Consider the following 19654-nt stretch of genomic DNA (forward strand, 5'->3'; position numbering starts at 1 on the left):
TTTGTCACAGAATTTGGAAAAAAAACTTTAAATTTAATGATTTGTGATGAAATAATAACTTTTATAATCAACAAACATTGTTTCCCAATTTGTTAAATCTATAGATTACAAAGATGGTATCTCATTGGTTGAGCAGTTGTTTTCGTACAAGTACTTACAAACTTCCCAGTTCTTAGCGCTGCAGAAAAAAGAAGAAATAAAAAAGAGAACAGAAAAAGGCAGTTTGAACGTCTGTCAAGAAAGTCCCTGAAGACGAGAAGAAAGGAAGACTAAAGACCAGAGGTAAATACAATTTTACTCACACTTTGCTTTAGCTCTCATCAGACTGATAAAAAGAATAATTTACTGTGGAGGGTAAATAGATGGATGGAAGCTCATTGCTTTTTGTGGAAAATTAAAACAACACTTCAGCTCTGGATTGTAGCAGGAATGTGCAATATATTATCTTAAAGTTTACAGATGCAAATTATTCAAGGTCACATTTCTTTGTCTTTACTGAAAATCTATAATTCTGCACTTAGTTAAAAACACGACTTGTCTAAAACTTTCATAAAGTGCGGTTTAACTGTCAGGAAACTGAATACATAATAACAATGCTGTATTATATGAGTGAAGCTATGTCTGAACTTTTCTTTAATCCAGTTTCTGTATTTTTCTGTAACTCCTGCACTAAAGTTTCTCCCAGGTTTGGAATGGACTGAATGTTTCAAGCATCAAATCAGGATGTTTGTTTTCATCTGGTTAATCGTGTCTCTTCCTACTAACAACGGTAACGGATGAATCCTCTCCTTTATAAACATGTTGCAATACTAAAATTAAACAAGTTATATTTAAATATATTTTATTTGTAACATATTTGTGTAAAATGCTAAAAGTATTTACACACCTAATCCACATATTTTCTAATGAATACAGTTTTTGTTTGTTGTGCAGACAGTTTTTTGTGAGGCAGAAATTGTCATTGCACCGATCTCTTCATTTACCAGACATAACTTTTCTTATTAACAGATGCATCAGGATGGGGACGAGAACACTGTCAAACAAACAGTTACTGTGTTACTCTGAATGAAAATATAACAGCAGAAGCTGGACTCTGTGCTGTGATACCATGCTCTTTCAAGTCTGGCTTTGAAGCCAAAGTTATTATCTGGTATAAATGTGACCAACTAATGGACAGATGTGGAGATTTTGACAAAGTATTTCACTCTGACAAGAATATTGAAAACGTTCAGTCTGGGTTCAAAGGGCGAGTGTCTCTGCTGGAACCAGATGTGACCCAGAAGAACTGCAGCATCATGATCAATGATCTCAGACCCTCTGATTCTGGATATTATCAGCTCAGAGTGGAGGGAGAAGGAACAGGAAATGCATGGACATACACTACAAAAACATTTCTCTGCCTAACAGGTAGGAAATACTACAGTAAAAATGTACATTAGATTTCTAGACATGACAAAAGCAAAATATTGTTCTTTCCACTTTTGTTGACCTCTGAGAGCAGATTGTACAATAGTCTAAAATTAGACTTTAATTTTGACTTTATATATAAAGAAAAAATCTATTATTAATGAACGTCTCTCTTGTTAAGATTAAAACTATAATAGACATTTTCCTGAGGATTCAACTGATAAAATATATTTCCATCAGATCTGAACCAGAAGCCCAAAGTGACGATTCCTCCACTGACTGAGGGACAGCAGGCCACTCTGACCTGCACTGCTCCTGGTCTCTGCTCTGGGTCTCCTCCTAAAATCACCTGGATGTGGAGAAGAAAAGGAGAGAAGGACTCTCACATCACAGGAAACACCACTTCCTTAAAAACTGAGAATCTGACTACTCTGACACAGAGACACAGCTCAAATCTGACCTTTAACATTTCAGCTGAACATCACAACAGCAAAATAACCTGTAAGGTCAGCTTCACAGGGGACAAAACCACAGAGAAGACTGCAACTCTGAACGTGACATGTAGGTATATTATTATCTTAGAACTCTCACTGATTTCTTTTAAACACTTTGCAAGTTTTGCTCAGAAACCACTATTTTTAAGCTGTAATTAAGCTTAAATTTGATATGATTAATAATTTTTATATCATCAGCAGTATAAGATTAGTATTTGCTAACCTGACTCTAGTCATATGGATTTCGTTCCACACAGCTCCACAGCTCTGTGAAAAACAAATCCATTTAGTCGAGAATCAGGATAATAATTTGCTTGTTTTCTATTAAACTGCTGTGATAGTAGAAGATGCTGGACTTTAAATCTGGCCAGCAGAACACCTGAACAGCACTCTGACAGAAAATATTGAATGCAACTGTAACACATCTGTATGGTTATTTTGTGATACGCTTCTAAGGAAAATTCTGTCATCTAAGTTTGATATCAATATATACCAGCCTCATAAGCTTTCTTAGTAAATTAAAACATACTTAAACCCTTTGTTCAAACTGTGCTCCACAGACACAAAAAAACTTCAGATATACGGCAGAACAACAGTGATGGAGGGAGATGATGTGAATCTGGCCTGCAGTGTTGACAGCTTCCCTCCATCAGTTATCAAGTGGACTAATTCTAGAACAGAAACTGATCGGACCAATAATATTTTAAGAAAAGCAGATAACAGCAGAGTAACCTACCTGCAGGAAAAGAGTGGAAATGTCTCTTATTCCATCACTAATATAACAGCAGAAGAAGCAGGACCTTATATTTGTACAGCAACAAACCAGAATGGCAATATGACAGAAGAAGTCCACATTAAAGTGAATTGTAAGTAAATGTTCAAAAACAAAATACAGAAGTTTTTATTTGGGTTTCTAAGTTAGTATTTGACCAGAAATTAACATTTTAATCATTAGGTTTTATTTCTTCAGCCTTATTAGAACTTTTTGCAGCACCAAATATCTGTTTTAAAGCATAGTTTTGTCTAAACCTTTATCCTACAGAACTGAAGCCTCTTGACAATCTCTAAATTACCCTCAATCCTGAAGGGCGTGTTGGCTTCATTTGGTTTCTGAAAAAAAAAAGTAAAACCTAGGAACATCACTACCGATCCCCGTCACAGCTTCTGCCTCATCAGGCTGCTGAACTCAGAAGTTCATGATGTAAACTGTTGAACTAAAGATTTCTGTTAATAGTCAGTTTTTAGAAAGTATGAACCATAAATGAGTTTAAATTTTGAAGACAAAAATTCAGAATTCCTATAATTCAACCTTGAAAATTTCAGGCTAATATCAAAAGTACCATTGAACTATGGTACATTATTTGCCTGGTGATTTTTAGACTGAGGCGGTGCATGCAAGGAGAGGTAAAGAATGGCCACATAAATATACCCTGGTTCCTGGAAAAGTTTTTCAAGTTGCTATGCTATGATTTCCTGTTTTGTTAAAGCATTCACTAGATCTGTTTCTGGTGCTGCAGATCAACATTGAAAGTCCCTTTTTGTTTTAGTTTAAAATTATGCTTTGTCAATTTCTAACTTTCACCTTTCCAATATTAAAGTGACCTGAGGTTGAGATAATCCACACTTTAGTGTGAATGTATTTTATTGGGATTTTCTGTAATTTATCAAATAGATATTTGGGATTTGGAATAAACATAATGCATGAATTTAAATTTTGTTTTATAAATATAAATTAAAACAATATTTTCAGCTTTCAACTTTAGTCACTAAAACAATATTTTGTCATCCACAGATAAAAGGAAGCCTCAGATTTTTGGAAATACGACTGTAAAGGAAGGAGATGTTCTGAATCTGACCTGCAGTGTGGACAGCTTCCCTCCATCAGTCATTAATTGGACTAAATATAAAAACGGAACCCTTCCAAAGAATGTCTCTTTCCCCATCATTAATGTAACAGTAGAAGATGCAGGCCGTTACATTTGTACAGCAACATATCTGAACAGCACCCTGGAAGAAGAAATCAATGTCAGAGTGACATGTAAGTATGTTTACATAAAGACAATTTCCAACATGTACAACAAGCCGAATTGATCTCAGTTAGCTTATGTTATTTTTAGGCCCACAATATTATACAATTGTTCTTAGTTCCACTGAGTTTATTGTCTGTCATAAATTAAAATTTGAGACCAAATCTGAAATGTATTTTTCTAAAACCATCAAACATCTAAATTATCTCAAGAAATTTTGGAAATCTTGTGAGATCTGCTTCTGATGCTATATGGCCTCTATTGAACAGACCAATATTTTGGTCAAGGACTATGTAGAATGACTGATAAATGTGCCATGTTAAATTGGTTTACTTAACATTTCATTACAGCAGTGCACTACTTTGATTCTTTTAACAGTGCTTTAAAAACAGTTTTAAATACCTCTAGTGGATCCACTTTATCTAAAGCTCCCTGGTAACTTAATTGCTGAGGCTCTTGTATTTTTAATCTGAGCCTCAGCACAAACAAACTTCCTGAAGTTTGGGAATCTGCAATCTCCTTCATGGTTTGCCTTCTTTAATCTCCTGATAAAAGAAGGCAAACCATGAATTGCAAATAATTACAGGTCTTTCTCAAAATTATGTAAATTATGATTCTGAAGATTTCTTCAGTTGATCCCAGACCAATTTTTCAGTATTTTTTTAGAAAGCAGCACATCCCTCCTTCTGCCACCCTAAAAAGTTTTGAACAATGTGTTTCAGGCGCTGGATTCAAAAACAATTTGTGTTGCTCTGTTTATTGATCTCTCCAAGACATTTCAGACTGTGGATCACAGTCCCTTGCTTGAAATGCCTTTCTAAAATGGCATCTCCAACCAAGCAGCTTTGTGGCTTGCGGAGAACTTGACTAGTAGCATGCACAGCGTTCAGATGGCTGGAGTTAGTTTTATGTTGCATGGGATCACAAAAGGTGTACCTCAAGGCTCAGTCTTAGGACCCTTCTTGTTCACAATCTGCATTATTGTTCTGCACAAATTTTTCAAAAGTCTTCTGCTATTTTTATTTTAAATAGATTTTCTCTGGTAGACATAGCATAATTGCTTGTTTTCAACCCAACTAACAGGTTTTTCTATGTTAACCGGAATTAATCTGATCCCGCGTTGAACGTCCCCTAAATCAGAACTGTCCAAGGTCAAAGTCTTGAGCTAGTCAGTAGTTACAAAAAGGGATTAGCTATTGATGCAGAGCTTTCTTTTGAAGTTTATCTTAAACATTTGATCTCCAACCCATTTTCTGTTTTCATAACATTGTTTTCCGCATTTAGTGAGAAAAGCACAAGTCAATTAAAGGTACATTTTGTAACAACAGCTGCATTTTGTAAGTCAAAGGGTCATTTGTGTAGCAGCACTCCTTTTCTCACTAATTAACTTCCTTTGCCAATATATGGAATTGTTCGTTTGACTTAGCTTACAGAGGGGTATGGGATGGGAGTAACAGGATGGTCTCTGCTGTTATGATTCTTAATTCTGTTTTCCATCAAAGAGCTGGCTGTACTGTGTAGCACTATAAAGCAATTATGTCTTTGTTCATTGCACATTCACTTAGATTGTTTCAGTGACGTTTGCCTTCGGATAAACCTCACAAAGACTAGATTGATTTTGTCTTATTATTGGAACAGTGTCTTACCTCTTTGATAATTAAATGTCCAAACAGAGTGAAGCTTGGTTTCTGTTACAGAAACAAGTCATGTTGCTCCCACAGAGCTCGAAAGCTTGTAATAACAGCCATAAAAAATTATAATAATTTGAATTGTACCCATTTTAAATTTTGAATTGTTACTGCTCAAGTTTCTTTATATTGTTGTTACTACAACAATAACTCATGCACTTTGTTTTTGCTATCGTTATCTATGTGTATTGTCCAGTATCACATGTGCTGCAGGCATTCTTGGTCCCACTTTTGTAAGAAGTCTTGATCTCAATACGTCTTTTATCTGGCTATACAAAGGTTTAATAATAATCAGAAAAATATTTTTGGCTTAAATTTGGCTTGTTTCCACAGATATAAGAACACCTAGGATCTCTGGCAACACACTAGTTAATGAAGGAGAGGCTCTAAATTTGACATGCGGTGTTGACAGCTTCCCTTCCTCAGTTATCAACTTGACTAAATTCAAAGGAAAAACTAACCTGCAGAGCAATATTTCAAGTAAATTGCAAAACAGCAGTGAAGAAAGTGGGATTGTCACTTTTCCCATCATTAACGTAACAGCAGAAGATGCAGGTCTTTATATCTGCACAGCAAAACACCTGGACAAAACTCTAAACGAAACAATCAATGTCACAGTAACATGTAAGTACATTTTAATTACTAATTTGCATATTTGTATTTGGAAGCAGTCTAGGTAATTTAACCATTCACCAAATCATAAAGTTCTATCCACATAATGCTATTTCGTCCCCTCCTACTAATATATCAAACTTTAAACAAACCACTTTATACCCTTGTAATTAAATTACAGCAAATGAGTAATTTTCTGTAGCTCAATATTTTCTGAAATTATGGAGAACATTATAGAAAAGGCTCTAATTTCATGTTTAAATACATTTAATTTGACACTATCATCTGAAAATATCCTCACTTATATTGGTTCTGATTCCTGTTTGGCTGTTTGATCCGTTAACTCCCATGAAATATGATTGATCAGAATTCCAGGTCCAACAGAAATCATTATGCCACATTATCACATTTCTTTATAAACAGACTACAAGTAGAATACAGCAAAATCACTTTAAATGTTGTCAAAGTGGGTAAAAAGCATCCTCCTGGGGAGCATAAACTAATGCATGGTCAGTCCAAAATGACCCACGGTAGGCAGCAGCATTTTCTGTCCTAAAATGACCTAAACTTCAGATGTGATACAGTGAAGGGAGGAAATAATCAGCAGCCATTAAGGAAACCATGATCCTGAATGATGTCAATATTCTAGCATTTCTAACCGTAATAACACCTACCCAGTACCATAGCATTTATATATTTATAGATATAAGCTTGCCAAACCCTTGAGACAGAAACATGCAGACAGTTTGCAAAACTTCCTCTTCTTTTTATCTATCCACTTAGCCACAAAAGACTTTTTCAAGGAGGGAACTTGCATGTTGTGTTAGAATCAGTAAAAAAAAAAAAAAAAAAAAAAAAATGCTTTAGGTTCCTCATACTTTTAACGACGGAAGACCTAAAACAGTTACATTCAAGTTTCAAAATAAGTTAATCAGTTCTTTATTTCTACAGTTCAGATTGCATTGTGAGTTAGTGTGCAAACCAAAGGAAAATTAAATTAAATTAATGTTTGGAAGCTCAGCAGCTTTTTTATTTTTATTTTTTATCATATTGTGTTTGTTGTGTTTGGAGTTCGGTATTGTACTGCTGTGTTGTATTTGAATGTTTAGCATTGTTAACATTAAGACAACTGTTTTGGATGAATAAAAACACTATCTCATTAAACAACAAAGTAAAACAATATAATGTCATCAACAGATCAAAGGAGGCCTCAGATCGATGGAAACCCAACTGTAAAGGAGGGAGACGTTCTGAACCTGACCTGCAGTGCTGACAGCTTTCCTCCATCACTCATCGTGTGGACTAAACATTCACCAAACCTAAATGCAAACAACAGAACTTTTCTCTCCAACAACACTGGATCTGCTAATCTTATCATCCTTAACATGACGGTGGAAGATTCTGCGCGATACATCTGTACAGCAACATACATGAACAAAACTGTGGCTGAATATGTTGACATAGAAGTGACTTGTAAGTTAACATTCATGTGTTATGAAATCCTCAATCAAGCCACTCATGGCTTAACCTAAAATCATGATTATTGCCATTTTACAGGGTTTGCAAAGATACTGAAAGGTTCTGGGTGTCTGCTTCGGTCAGACGTTTTGACCTGTGTGTGCATCAGTGAGGGGTTTCCTTTACCCACCATTAAATGGCCGTTGCTGGAGGATCATACTGAGTACTCTGTCACTAACATGGTGTCAAACCACACTGTTAACAGTACTGTCACTGTCACCATTGAAACCCATGGCAACATCAGTGTTGAATGTTCTAGCAGCAACCAAAATGGGGAAGCAAAGGAAAAACTCACAGTCCAGCCAGAGAAGCCAAATGAAGAAGGTACGGTTTTGCAGCGTAAACACTTCTGCTACTTTGAACTTCCGCTTTGAGGTGTTTATTACTCATCTCTTACTGGACCCAGTCCGGACAAATGACCATGATTTTGCATTTATGCAGTTATAAATAAATGGTTGGCGACACTTATGCAAAGCTTTCCTTTTTTGCTCCATAATGAGAATCAAACAGTTTTATCATTTTTTATTCTTGTTCCCACTTCTGTAGATAAGCTTTCAACTAATTTACTGAAAGGTTTCCCACTGGACGCTGTCATTGCCTTTTTTATTGGGCTCCTCCTTTCAGCTATCATCAGCTGTCTGTTCGTGGCATGCTACAGGTACATCATTCATTTGAAGGGTCATTTGCAGTTTCATCTATAAATGTATATTCAAACTGTTACCGTAAAGACAATGTTTCTCCTCAGAAGAAAACGGAAGAACTCTGTGGGTGAATCTCTGGAGATGATCTCGCCTCTGGTATGATGACTAATTGATCTCAGTGATTTTTCCGCTTTTTTCTGTTAAAAATGTCTAAATAAAACTTAATATAATGCAATAACTGGATGCTAGTGGTCCAGGGACATAAATAGCATATGATGAAAGAAGCATTTTTAGCTTTGCAGTTATGAACCAGCAAAATCCACTTTTATGGGCAGTTTCTCGTACTATAAGAAACAGCAAAAAAAAAAAAAAAAGTTTTCTAAACAAAATTTTATGACCTTGCAATACAAGCCTCACTGAGCCACCTGGTCTTTCGCAATTTAACTTCTTGTTCTCTGTGGCCATATCCTGCAGTTGACCCTTACTTCAGGCCGTCAGGCCGCAGATACAGAGAGCAATGCCGCTTTGCTGGTCATGAAGGAGAGCTGTATGTTAGAGGAACCAGCAGAAATTCATATCTACTTCCTACTAACTAACTGACTCAGCTCTGTGACCTCCTCAGTCAGTAGCTCAGACGTGTAACAGTCGCCCTCCATATTGCCCTTAGCTTGTTAAACTAATGACATAGTGACAGCATGAATGTGTCTCAGACCCAGGCTGAGAATGTGTCTGAGGGAGTTGCAGCATCATCATCTGCATTAATCAGAATTTCTCAACATTTGTTTTTTAAGCTGCTAATGAATTGTAAGTGATGGCAAAGTAAGACATGGCCCTTGTTAGTGCTGTGATAATGAATAACAGAAAATCAGAAAAGAAAAAAAATCCTGAATCCCACGGAAAGAGCATTTGATAGCGGTGCAGAGATAGAGTGTAACTTTACTTATGTATTATTCTTTATATTTGACAGATATCTAATGGTCAAGCTGCACACGGTGGTCAGCCCCATAGGGCACAAGCTTTGGCTGTGGCTACTGAAGCTAGCAGTGGTCCAAAGGAATTGATATATGCCAGCATTGACTTTTCCCTGCTGGACCGGATTCCCAGAAAACCGGCAAAGAGTTCAGAAAAAACAGAGACAGAATATGCAGCTATCAAGATCATCAAGGAAAAGGATGGCGATCCAGGGGAGATCATGATTGAGGAGAACAGTCAAATGAAAAACTCTGTCCAAGAAGCAAAAGAAGAGGCTGAAGAAGCTGTGTACTCCAGTGTGGAGGATTTAGTCGATAGAAGTTAAAGTGTGAGAAACGGATAAACACCCCCTAAAGTTGAAGTTCTGATTCTAAAATTCCCTGTGCTTCCAAAGGCTAAGGATCCAATGTGGATGGCATTTATTTAAGATATCCTAGAAGTATTGCATGGAATATTAATTAGGACTTATGATGGTTTGTATTTTATGAAACCAGTTGCACAGTTCATGGTATGCAACATCTACGCATCTGTGCATATGTTGGTTTAGTGTTTGAATTAAAAAAACTGAGAAAAAATTACAAAATATTGCCACATCAAAAGGAAAATCACAGAGGTTTTCTGACTTGCAAAGAGATCACACTCAACTCTAGTGTGATGTCAAATACCGATATGAGTTTATTTCTGAGAAAACTTGAATGATGCAATGTGCAGCTGTCATAAGGATGATCAGTCTCCCCTAATTTTGTTCATATGGATTTAATCTTCTTCAGATACTTTACTTATATACTTAATTTATGTTTTAAAAATATTACAACTTTAAAAGCTGTATGTATAATGTCAATACACTGTTTACCATGACTGTTACAACGAAAAAAAGAATGTTTCTCATTTTGAATCTAGTGGCAAAGACAGATCTACTCATTCAAGTGTGCTGAATATTATTGCAAATAATATCTCTACATAGATGTTTTTATTCAAATTTTACGGATCAATTTAACAGATGCTTAACATACCAATATTAAAGAAAACCTAGAAGATATGAATGTGTTGCTCAAGGGAGGCCTATTGTAAAATCTTTATCACTTGACACATGGGTGAGCACTGCAAGGTGCCAGAACTCTGATAACACCCTAATTGAATTCTCTTTTTTTTTAAGTTGATAGATAAATTTAACATGATGAAATCATTTTTATTTTCATTTGATTTTAAGCAAGCAGATGTGTAATTTATTTGTACAGACTACATTTAATACTTGTGCAAATTGCCATATTTAAGCTTTAAGCAGGGCTTTTTATCACCAATTGGTAATATGAAGTTAAGTAATACATGTCCTAGATGCATATTTAGATAGTTTTACATGCATTGACGCTTGTTAGCTGTCCTCTTACAGTTTAGAGAAATAGAAAACAAATAAATGACACATAGGGGTCTATGATTTGAAGAATTCTTGCAGAGATATTCAAATAGCATCTGATGCAACTTCCAGAACAATTCTTTTAGATTCAGTTATTGGTAAAATGGTAAATGACTTATTCTTGTGTAGCTCTTTATCTAGTCCCAAGCGCTTTATACTACAATCATTCACCTATTCACAATTTATATTTATTTTTTGGTAAATATTTATTCTGGGTGTACTATCACAATGTCATTTCACAAAACTGTTTACTATGCTATTTTTTAATTTACTTTGTGCTTAGTGCTGTTGTTATCCAAGTCAAAACCATGATTAAAAACTTATACAATTAAAGTGGCGAGGTTCAAAGATGGCTGAAAATATTTTTTATATTTTACTGTCTGTATATTAAGTGCATAATAAATCTACTTGTTAGTACCAATACATTTAGAAAATATTTCCTAATTTTTTTAGACTAACTTTGCCTCACAGCCTGGAGGGCAATGCATTCTCCTTAAGGGCCAGCAACTTTTTTCAAATTTTTTTTAAATTGTCAATTATTGTATTGTAGCATTTTTTGTATTATTTCAGACGCTATTTCATATGGTCAGAATCGTTTATTATAATACGTATCTCTGCTGCCACCTGCTGAGCACACTTGTCAATTGCAGTACTTAATATTCTATTCTATTTTATCGTCCTTAGATCACCCAAAACGGCAAGATGCTGGGATACAGAAGCCTTCTTTTCTGATAAATATAAACACTTTTAATTAGAAGTTTATAAAGAAAGGAAGCAACTAACATGTCCATATTTAAAATCCTAAATTGAAGTCAGGCATTTATATGCCTGATTGTCTTACATATATGACTGCGACAGGATGAAAAAAAAACAAAAAAACAAAAACAAGGAACAGATCATAGAGACTTTGTCCAGGAACCTTATTTTTTTTAACAATATTCATCTAATATTTACCAAAAAGTACTCTACAGATTCAATCTCAATCAAAAGGGTTTGTTAATTAGAGGTGTCTCCAATGTTTTAAAAGTAAACATAAAATGAGCATTTCTGAATATATTTTGACCTTAACTTTGGAAAAAAAAAAGGTCTCTATACTGTATAGTTTTGGAACATGTAAGATTTTGTAAATGTGTGAAAACAGATTATTTAAGCCCATCAGGTACTGAAAACAAGATACAAATGTGTATAGCAAGTTCAAGATCTGCAGCCATTAGTTGCAGCCCAGGCTTAGAGGGCATTAATCAGAGAGCACAGAGTAATGAAACTGTGACCTTTATAGAGTTGGGCTTTATGGAAGTAATTAAGGAACAAAAAGTAATAATGACACCTTGTGGTAAAATTTAGATATACACATACACAATGACACATATACACATACACAATGACTTTCACAGACACCTGCCATTTACTCTACGGTATGTTGTTGCGCTGAATTTTCACTTCCACAGGATAGGTATATGATGTTGTATTCTGTTCTATATCTGGTTCGCTTCTATTACTGGCTTCCATGTTTGTGGGCTACAGCTCTTTTTGCCAAAATAAAATACCAAATGCTGCGCTTTGTTTAGAGAACCCTATGAAATCTCATGTGATTGGCTCGGAAACCAGGAAGTAAACACGGGCTGCACCCTGAACCAAAGTAATTCCGGACAATACCTCTAGGTTTGAAAGGGGAAAAACTTGACTAAGACATGATTGATGGAGAGGACAGATTGTTTATAGGGAATGTTACTTCCATCGCAGTTGACAAATGAGAATGATTTAGGTTGATTTTACAGTAAATATGTTACTTATAGCTCCTTTAAAAATAAGAAGGCATGTGCTGAGTTTGCTAAAAAGCATGTGGGCAACTCCCCAAATGTATTGAGGAATGTGCTCTTGTTAGATAAGACTAAAATTAAACTTTTTTACCACTAAGGAAAATGCTGTCCGTCACAAATCCACCACATCCTATCACCCCAAGAACACCATCCTGAGAGTGAAACATGGTGGTGGCTGCTTCATGCTATGGGGGTGTTTATCAGCAGCAGGTATTGGGAAACTGGTCTGAGTCAATGGGAAGATGGATGGTGCTAAACACAGGGATATTCTGGAGTAAAACGTAGCACTCCACCTGTGATTTGAAACTGGGACGAAGGTTCACCTTCCTGCAGGACAATAACCCGAAGCACGCTCTTAAAGCTACACTCGAATGGTTTACAGGGAAACATTTAAATGTGTTGGAATGGCCTAGTCAAAATCCAGAGTGCAATCTAATTGAGAATCTTTGGTTAGAGTTGAAGATGGCTGTTCACAAGCAAATGCCATCCAACGTGATGGAGTAGGAGCAGTTTGTCTTAGAGGAATGGCCAAAAATCCCAGTGGCAACATGTGCCAATATCGTAGAGCGTAATCCAAAGCATCTTGCACAAGTTTTGGCATGCAGTGCTCTGTAGCTCCTACCAGAGGGAAGAAGTTAGAACATGTTTTGAGCGGGGCGAGATGGGTCTGCAGTGATGTTTATTGCCCATTTCCTGATTCTGGAAATGTAAAAGTGCTGAATAGAGGGTAGATTGACAACTATGATCTCTTCTGCAGTCCTGACTGTCTGTTGCAGTCTTACCTTGTCCTTTTTAGTGGCAGATCCAAACCAGTGATGGATGAGCAGTGGACAGACTGGATGATGGCTCTGTAGAAGTGGATCAGCAGCTCATTAGGGAGGTTGAGCTCATGAGCTGGCACAGGACGTACATCCTCTACTGGGCCTGCTTTAAGAAAATTAAAGGCATACTATGCAACATTTTTCAGTTAATTAATGTGTTCCATACCCTTTTGGATGATTAAATGAGTCATTTCAGGTCGAACAAAGGTTTCCTCGGCCGCCCTGGGGGTCTGTGGGGGAAATACCGCACTTGCAATTGCAAGAGCTCACGGCCCGCACACACAGAAGTCTCGCTTTACAGCGAGAACTCCATGTGTTTTTGCCCTGCCATTCACTATATGCACGCGCGAAAGCAACAACAAAGAACCGCGTGTTAACGTCAAATAAACATGCAAGCATATCGAGTTTTATTATTATATATATATATATATATATATATATATATATATATATATATATATATATTTTTTTTTTTTATGTTGGCGAGATGCCGCGGCGGCCGTGGCTTTGCGAGGCGGCCAAGATAGCGCTGCGGGAAGCTTGATGTTCATACCTTCACTGTGTTAGTCATTGTTTGTACTGCCGTTTTTTCCACTTTTCGTTGCGTTCGCCTGTCTGCTAAGCTCAAAACAACCGCGCCTGGCTTGACGGAGAACCCAGAACAGCTGAGCATCTTTACGACAGTGCACTTTTACTTTCGCCCTCTGGGGGGAGCCTCGCTGGAAAATCAACCCCGGTTGCATAGTATACCTTTAAGAATCTATTGTCATTATGTCTCACTATAATACAATTTTGGGTCAGACGCCAACTCAGAATGCACACAGATTATGTATAACATGCAAACACAATAAGACAATGTTTTCACATTATTTTTTGAATGCACCAACAGCACTTCCTGAGAAGCATAAAGCATGCAAACAGTCCTTAGCATTGAATAAAACATTCAAGTCAAAGAGGTAAATTGCAGTCCCACAGGCTATGGTTGATGATGGTGTTGGGCTCCCACTTTGGGTTGTGGGACATTGTGGATCCCAGAATCCTAAAGGTTTCCACAGGAGACACAGAACTGTTGAGTATGTTGATGCAAATGTGTCAGGGAGCTCCCCCAGTAGTCCATGATTATCTCCACAGATTGAGCATATTAAGCTCCAGGTTCTTCTGGCCACACCACAAAGCCATCTGATTAACTTCACGTCTGTAGACTGAGTCATCGCCATCCCAGAAGAAGCAGATGACTGTTGTGTTTTAAGCAAACTTCAGGGCTTGGCAATATTTATTAAAATGGTGACAATCAACTGCTTGTTGTGCTGTGAAGGCACCTTTGTTCACAAACAGGAAGGAGTTGCTATTAAAGATGGAGGCATACAAATCAGCTGCAAAATGGATATGGTTTTAGACAAATATGGTCAGTTCTTTTTAAAAAGTTCCCTCAGGTTCTTTGAACTTTTAATTCTATAAAATCAAAACAATGAGATACTGAATATTAGAAAAATGTTGGTATAAAACAGGACTTGATAGATCATTGTGCTGTGTGGAGATGAAGGATGTCAAACATGGCAAAGTGTTTTTTGCTTTTTATTGACCGTAAACCTGCACAGTTAAGGAAGCACATTTAAACAACTTTGCAAAAATGGGGAATTAAAATGTCAGTAAATTACATTGTTAGTGGAAACCAATTGAAAAAGTTATTTAAGGTGTTTTATATTTGTTATTATTAAATGACGTGCAGCCTTATTGTCACATTTCGAATTATAACTCCAATCAGTCTCATGAAAGAAGCACTGTTGCCCAGAGGAGTTTCTAATATATAAACTTCCTGGAAGCTTAATGTTGAAAAAAAAAGGAAGAACTTGGAAAGACAAAACCCTTCAGACTTCACAGAATCAACTGAAGAGGAAATTGATAAAAAAAACAACACTTGTTTGTTTTAACTAAGAGCTAAAGTTTCTATTACAGGGGTTGGTTCTATTACAAGGACAAGTAAACAAGCTGAAATCCAAAATACAGTCAAAAGTCACACACAGTAAGGCAGGCTAGGAAAGCTTGGCTGGTCAACTCACATGGTGGTTTTTGAGAGTCTGGCACTAGAGCACAGGTGAAAGCTAGCTTAAATAGTGCCACCTACGGGTGAAGCTGATACAATAATCAGGGCAGTCACAGGTGCATGACAATAGGAGAACTTGCTGGAACAATCCAGAGTGGCATCAGAAACCAGCAGCAGGAACAGAAACTAGCAGCAGCTGTATACATGACACGAAGAGCTGTTCCTGAAGGCCCTGATCTCCAAAGTCTTCCAACAAAAGAATTGAAAGTTATGATGCTGCAACAAGATATTTGTCACTTGTTAAAAAAAAAGGAACATTAGATGATCTTGACCTGAAACCACCAGTCAGAAAGTATTTTAGGAAAAATAAAATGTTCACAGTGATGATTTATTTTGAACATCTGTTGCCCATGTTATTCACTGTTAAGAAAGTCTAATGTCTGTTTTAAAATACTCAACCCCCTTAGGATCACAACTGTTTGTAGCATCAATAATCAAGAATCTGTATTGTCCCATGTGTTGCCATGGAGAAATTTCCTTTGAGACAGATGCACACGGATAACATGACACACAGACACAACACACTTAGTATTTACATGTTTTTGTTTGTTGGTTTGTATTTGTTTGTATCAGAGTCCAAGAAGTCTGATATGAAACCCTTTGGGAATGATATTACTGTGATGCTACATAAATAATCCTTAATCACTCCTTCAGTGATGCATTCATCCCCGCAGTAATTTTTGTACAGTAATCTTAAGGCTTCATTTACAGAAATGTGCAATTTGATATTCACTGAAAAATAAGAGTGAGCAAACAGCCATTATTAGTAGCGCGATCGGAACATGTGACAGACCACGAACTTCTCAGCATGGGGCAGTGTGTTAGTTTTGCTCACTATTTTAAGCCCTGTTTTCATCCTTTACATTTTTCAGTTTCACAGTGTGGGTACCTTGATCTGTCCAGTCAAAAATAATGAATTTATTGTTAGTCTGAGTCAGATTATAAAATTCATAAATGTTATCGTTCATAACCCCTGGTCATTTCTGTGTTTTTGTTTTTTTTTTGCGTTTGATGCAAGGTGCAGTACTTATACTAAATGACAAAAACAATTGTATTTCTTAATACTTTGTTGTAGTTTTATAGTTTTCTCAAATTCACGTTGCCTTATCACAAAAAAATATTGTAAGATGTGCACAATGTTGTAACCATTGCAACCCCATTGTGTTGGATGCTTGACCGAGAAATAAACTATAAACAAAAGACAGATTAACAAAGTAAGTAAAATAAATCAGATTAAACAGCAACAAGAAAATAATGAGAATGAAACCATGTAAGACAGAAAACATATTTTCCTCCATGAGCACTGTCATTTTTTTTTATTCTGATCTGAATTTTTGCACAGTTTTTCTTTGTTAGTTTTGCAGCTAGTAAAGAACTAAGCAAACTTTGGGTTTTAGCTCCTTTGATAGACTATAAATATAAACTATAAGACAAATAACATTTCTTTGAGGATTATCTAAAATATTTACATTTGTGAAATCCCAGAAGGATGGTCCTTTTTCAGATTTTTTTTTTCATATTCAGACATGTACAGACATTTTCGTAGTACTCCTCCTAGCATAACTGGTGTGAATGACTCAGGTTTTTAGACAACATATCTTTTCTGCCCACAAGTTTTCTACAGGATGGAGAATCAGAAGAAAATATTTACTTTGTTGCCACTGTTGAATTGGAAGACCCCTTTCTGTCTAAATCTAGAATTACTGGCTGAATTAACAACAGTTATTATGGCCCAAATTCATCCATCCATCTTCTAACATATCTATCCCTTGTGGTGTCGCGAGGGGTGCTGGTCCCTATCTACAGGTGTCAAAGGGTGAGAGGTGGGGTACACCCTGGACTGGTCGCCAGTCCATCGATTGAGTGTGTGCAACCATTCTCGCACACACTCACACCTAAGGAGGGGTAGCGCTGTTGCCAAGCAACAGCGCTACCCACTGGTCCACTGTGCAGCCTCAGGCTGCTCTCCTGAACACACCTTCTCCTCTTGAACCGTATGATCACTGGGTATGCCCTTGTTTATATTTATATATCCCTGTTTGGACAGATGAACCTTCATGTATCTTAAAACTGCACCCACAGATGAACCACACTTATTTTGTTTTGATTGCTCAATCATCTGTAATATTCTATAATAATAATGATAATGAAGATTGTCAAAAGGTTATTGCTAACCAATTTATAAAGAACCTGGTAGGAAACATAAAACTCAGGGTCAGTAAACAGAAAATAAGTTGTTCACTCAAATCTGCAATGATTAACCTAGAAATAGACTGCAAAAAAACTCAAGTGCACCCAAACAGAAATTCAATTTCAGAAATATATAGGAGGGCCCTCAAAAACCCCTTAGCTACGGGGCTAAGGAGTTCTGGATATACACACACACACACACACACACACACACACACACACACACACACACACACACACACACACACACACACACACACACAAACACACACAGACACACACACACACACACATGCATTGTTTTATACTATGTGTATATTGTTGCTACTGTTAATGATGATCTAAGTCATAATGTTCAGTCATTCATCCATAGAATTTTCTTACACATCTATCCCTATTGGAGTCACGAAGGGTGCTGGTGCCTATCTCCAGCATTCAATGAACAACAGGGTACACCCTAGACAGGTCGCCAGTTTATCGCAGGGCTGGTCAAGTCATATGTCCATATAATCTCAAATAGAATGAATGTCATGCAAAATATATTTTGGTGCTTAGTTGACTCATAAAAATTCTTAGTTGCAGTAAGCATACATGCAATAATGTCATCTAGTTTTGCTTGAACATCATTGTATTTTAAGATACAGTATAAGAATCAATATAAAACAATCAGTTGTTGATCCATATATTTTCAAATATATGCCAACATTTCTCATATATTCAAAGCATATTTCCTAATGTATTGAAATATAAATTATAGTATATTGCAATATGCTTTTGTTTCCTAATGGTCTGCTCTTACCCCTACACAACAATTCCTACTCTTTTAAAAGAGCAATAAGTGAAACATCAATATTTTGGATAGAAAGAAATAAAAAATTGTGATGTGAAAAATAAAAGGTAATATTGTAGGTTGACAGTGTCATGACACACACTGCATCGCTCTGTGTTGTACTCCAGTCTCTTGTTTACATAACCGGGCCAGCAGCAAATGCATGTATGTCCATGAGAACGACTGCCAATAAGGGCTTAGCCCCTACCTGCCCTAAAATACCTTCAGAGCCCCGCAACGTCGGAGCAACATGACGGAGAGCACCCCCAGCAGAACAAAATGTTCTCTTGCTAACAGCATTAAAAAGTTATCAGTTACTTACTTCTTCAGCAGAAATGTTCCTCCAAAGGTGATCCTGTTTTGCTTTGTTTATCACGTTTACAAATATGCGCATAGGAGGCGACGGGTGAGAAGGTAAAGGAGGGGACGGTGGCAGCTGGAGTGAAGGTGAAGAGAGGCGTGGCTTGTCACACATCTTGTTTTGGTCTACAGACAGTGCTCAAGCGCCACCTAGTGGTGAAATATTGCTTACTGCTCCTTTAAGTCCTCATAGCTTTGGCAGATCTAGGTCTGCAAGATGAAGAAAAGAAGCGCATTAAATGCTTAAACATGAATAAAAACAAACTGGGTTAATATCACACTGATCATGACTGCTGGTTCCAAAGACAAATGTATAACTTTTATTAGGGCGTTACAGATTATGGAAGAGAATGCAGATAATAGAAATTAAATACATTTTGCCAATGAAATACATTTAGTGCAGGAGCTAGGGAGTAACTAGCGGGTTGCCGATTTAATTCCCTACTCCAACCATCTCAGTTGTTATGTCCTTGGGCAAGGCACTTCACCCAAATTGCCTGCTGGCAGTGTCTAGAGGGCCCAGTGGCGGCGGTAAATGGCAGCCTCGGTTCTGTCAGTATGAACCCAGGGACACTGTGGCTACAGACATAGCTCACCACTGTCAGGGTGTGAACGACTGATTGTAAAGTAAGGTGCTTTGGTGTTGTCGGACTGATAAAGTGCTATACAAGTACAAACTATTTACTATTTTTACCAAGCAGTTTTTATGATCAGCCTTAATTTAGCAGATGGGTGAAAGGGGTAGAAAAGTGAGCCT

At 36.9% G+C, this 19654-nt stretch overlaps 1 protein-coding gene and 1 long non-coding RNA gene across 2 annotated transcripts; both read left to right on the top strand.

Moving 5' to 3' along the window:
• The first annotated feature begins 204 nt into the window (after nucleotides 1-204).
• On the top strand, nucleotides 205-1045 carry LOC110368387. The gene is made up of 3 exons (XR_004930715.1): nucleotides 205-282; nucleotides 676-769; nucleotides 1009-1045. It is a non-coding gene; the product is annotated as an uncharacterized LOC110368387 (long non-coding RNA).
• A 10-nt stretch (nucleotides 1046-1055) lies between these two features.
• LOC105917769 (hemicentin-1) lies at nucleotides 1056-11019 on the top strand (the record flags this gene model as incomplete). The annotated part of the gene is made up of 10 exons (XM_036135222.1): nucleotides 1056-1407; nucleotides 1648-1968; nucleotides 2462-2767; nucleotides 3694-3939; nucleotides 5950-6240; nucleotides 7426-7701; nucleotides 7786-8070; nucleotides 8293-8404; nucleotides 8492-8543; nucleotides 9355-11019. Coding segments are annotated over 10 exons (2571 nt in total), but the record flags the coding sequence as incomplete, so codon positions are not given.
• Between the last annotated feature and the right edge of the window lie 8635 nt (nucleotides 11020-19654).

This window comes from Fundulus heteroclitus, chromosome 3 (genome assembly GCF_011125445.2).
Source record: "Fundulus heteroclitus isolate FHET01 chromosome 3, MU-UCD_Fhet_4.1, whole genome shotgun sequence".
Taxonomy (NCBI): domain Eukaryota; kingdom Metazoa; phylum Chordata; class Actinopteri; order Cyprinodontiformes; family Fundulidae; genus Fundulus; species Fundulus heteroclitus.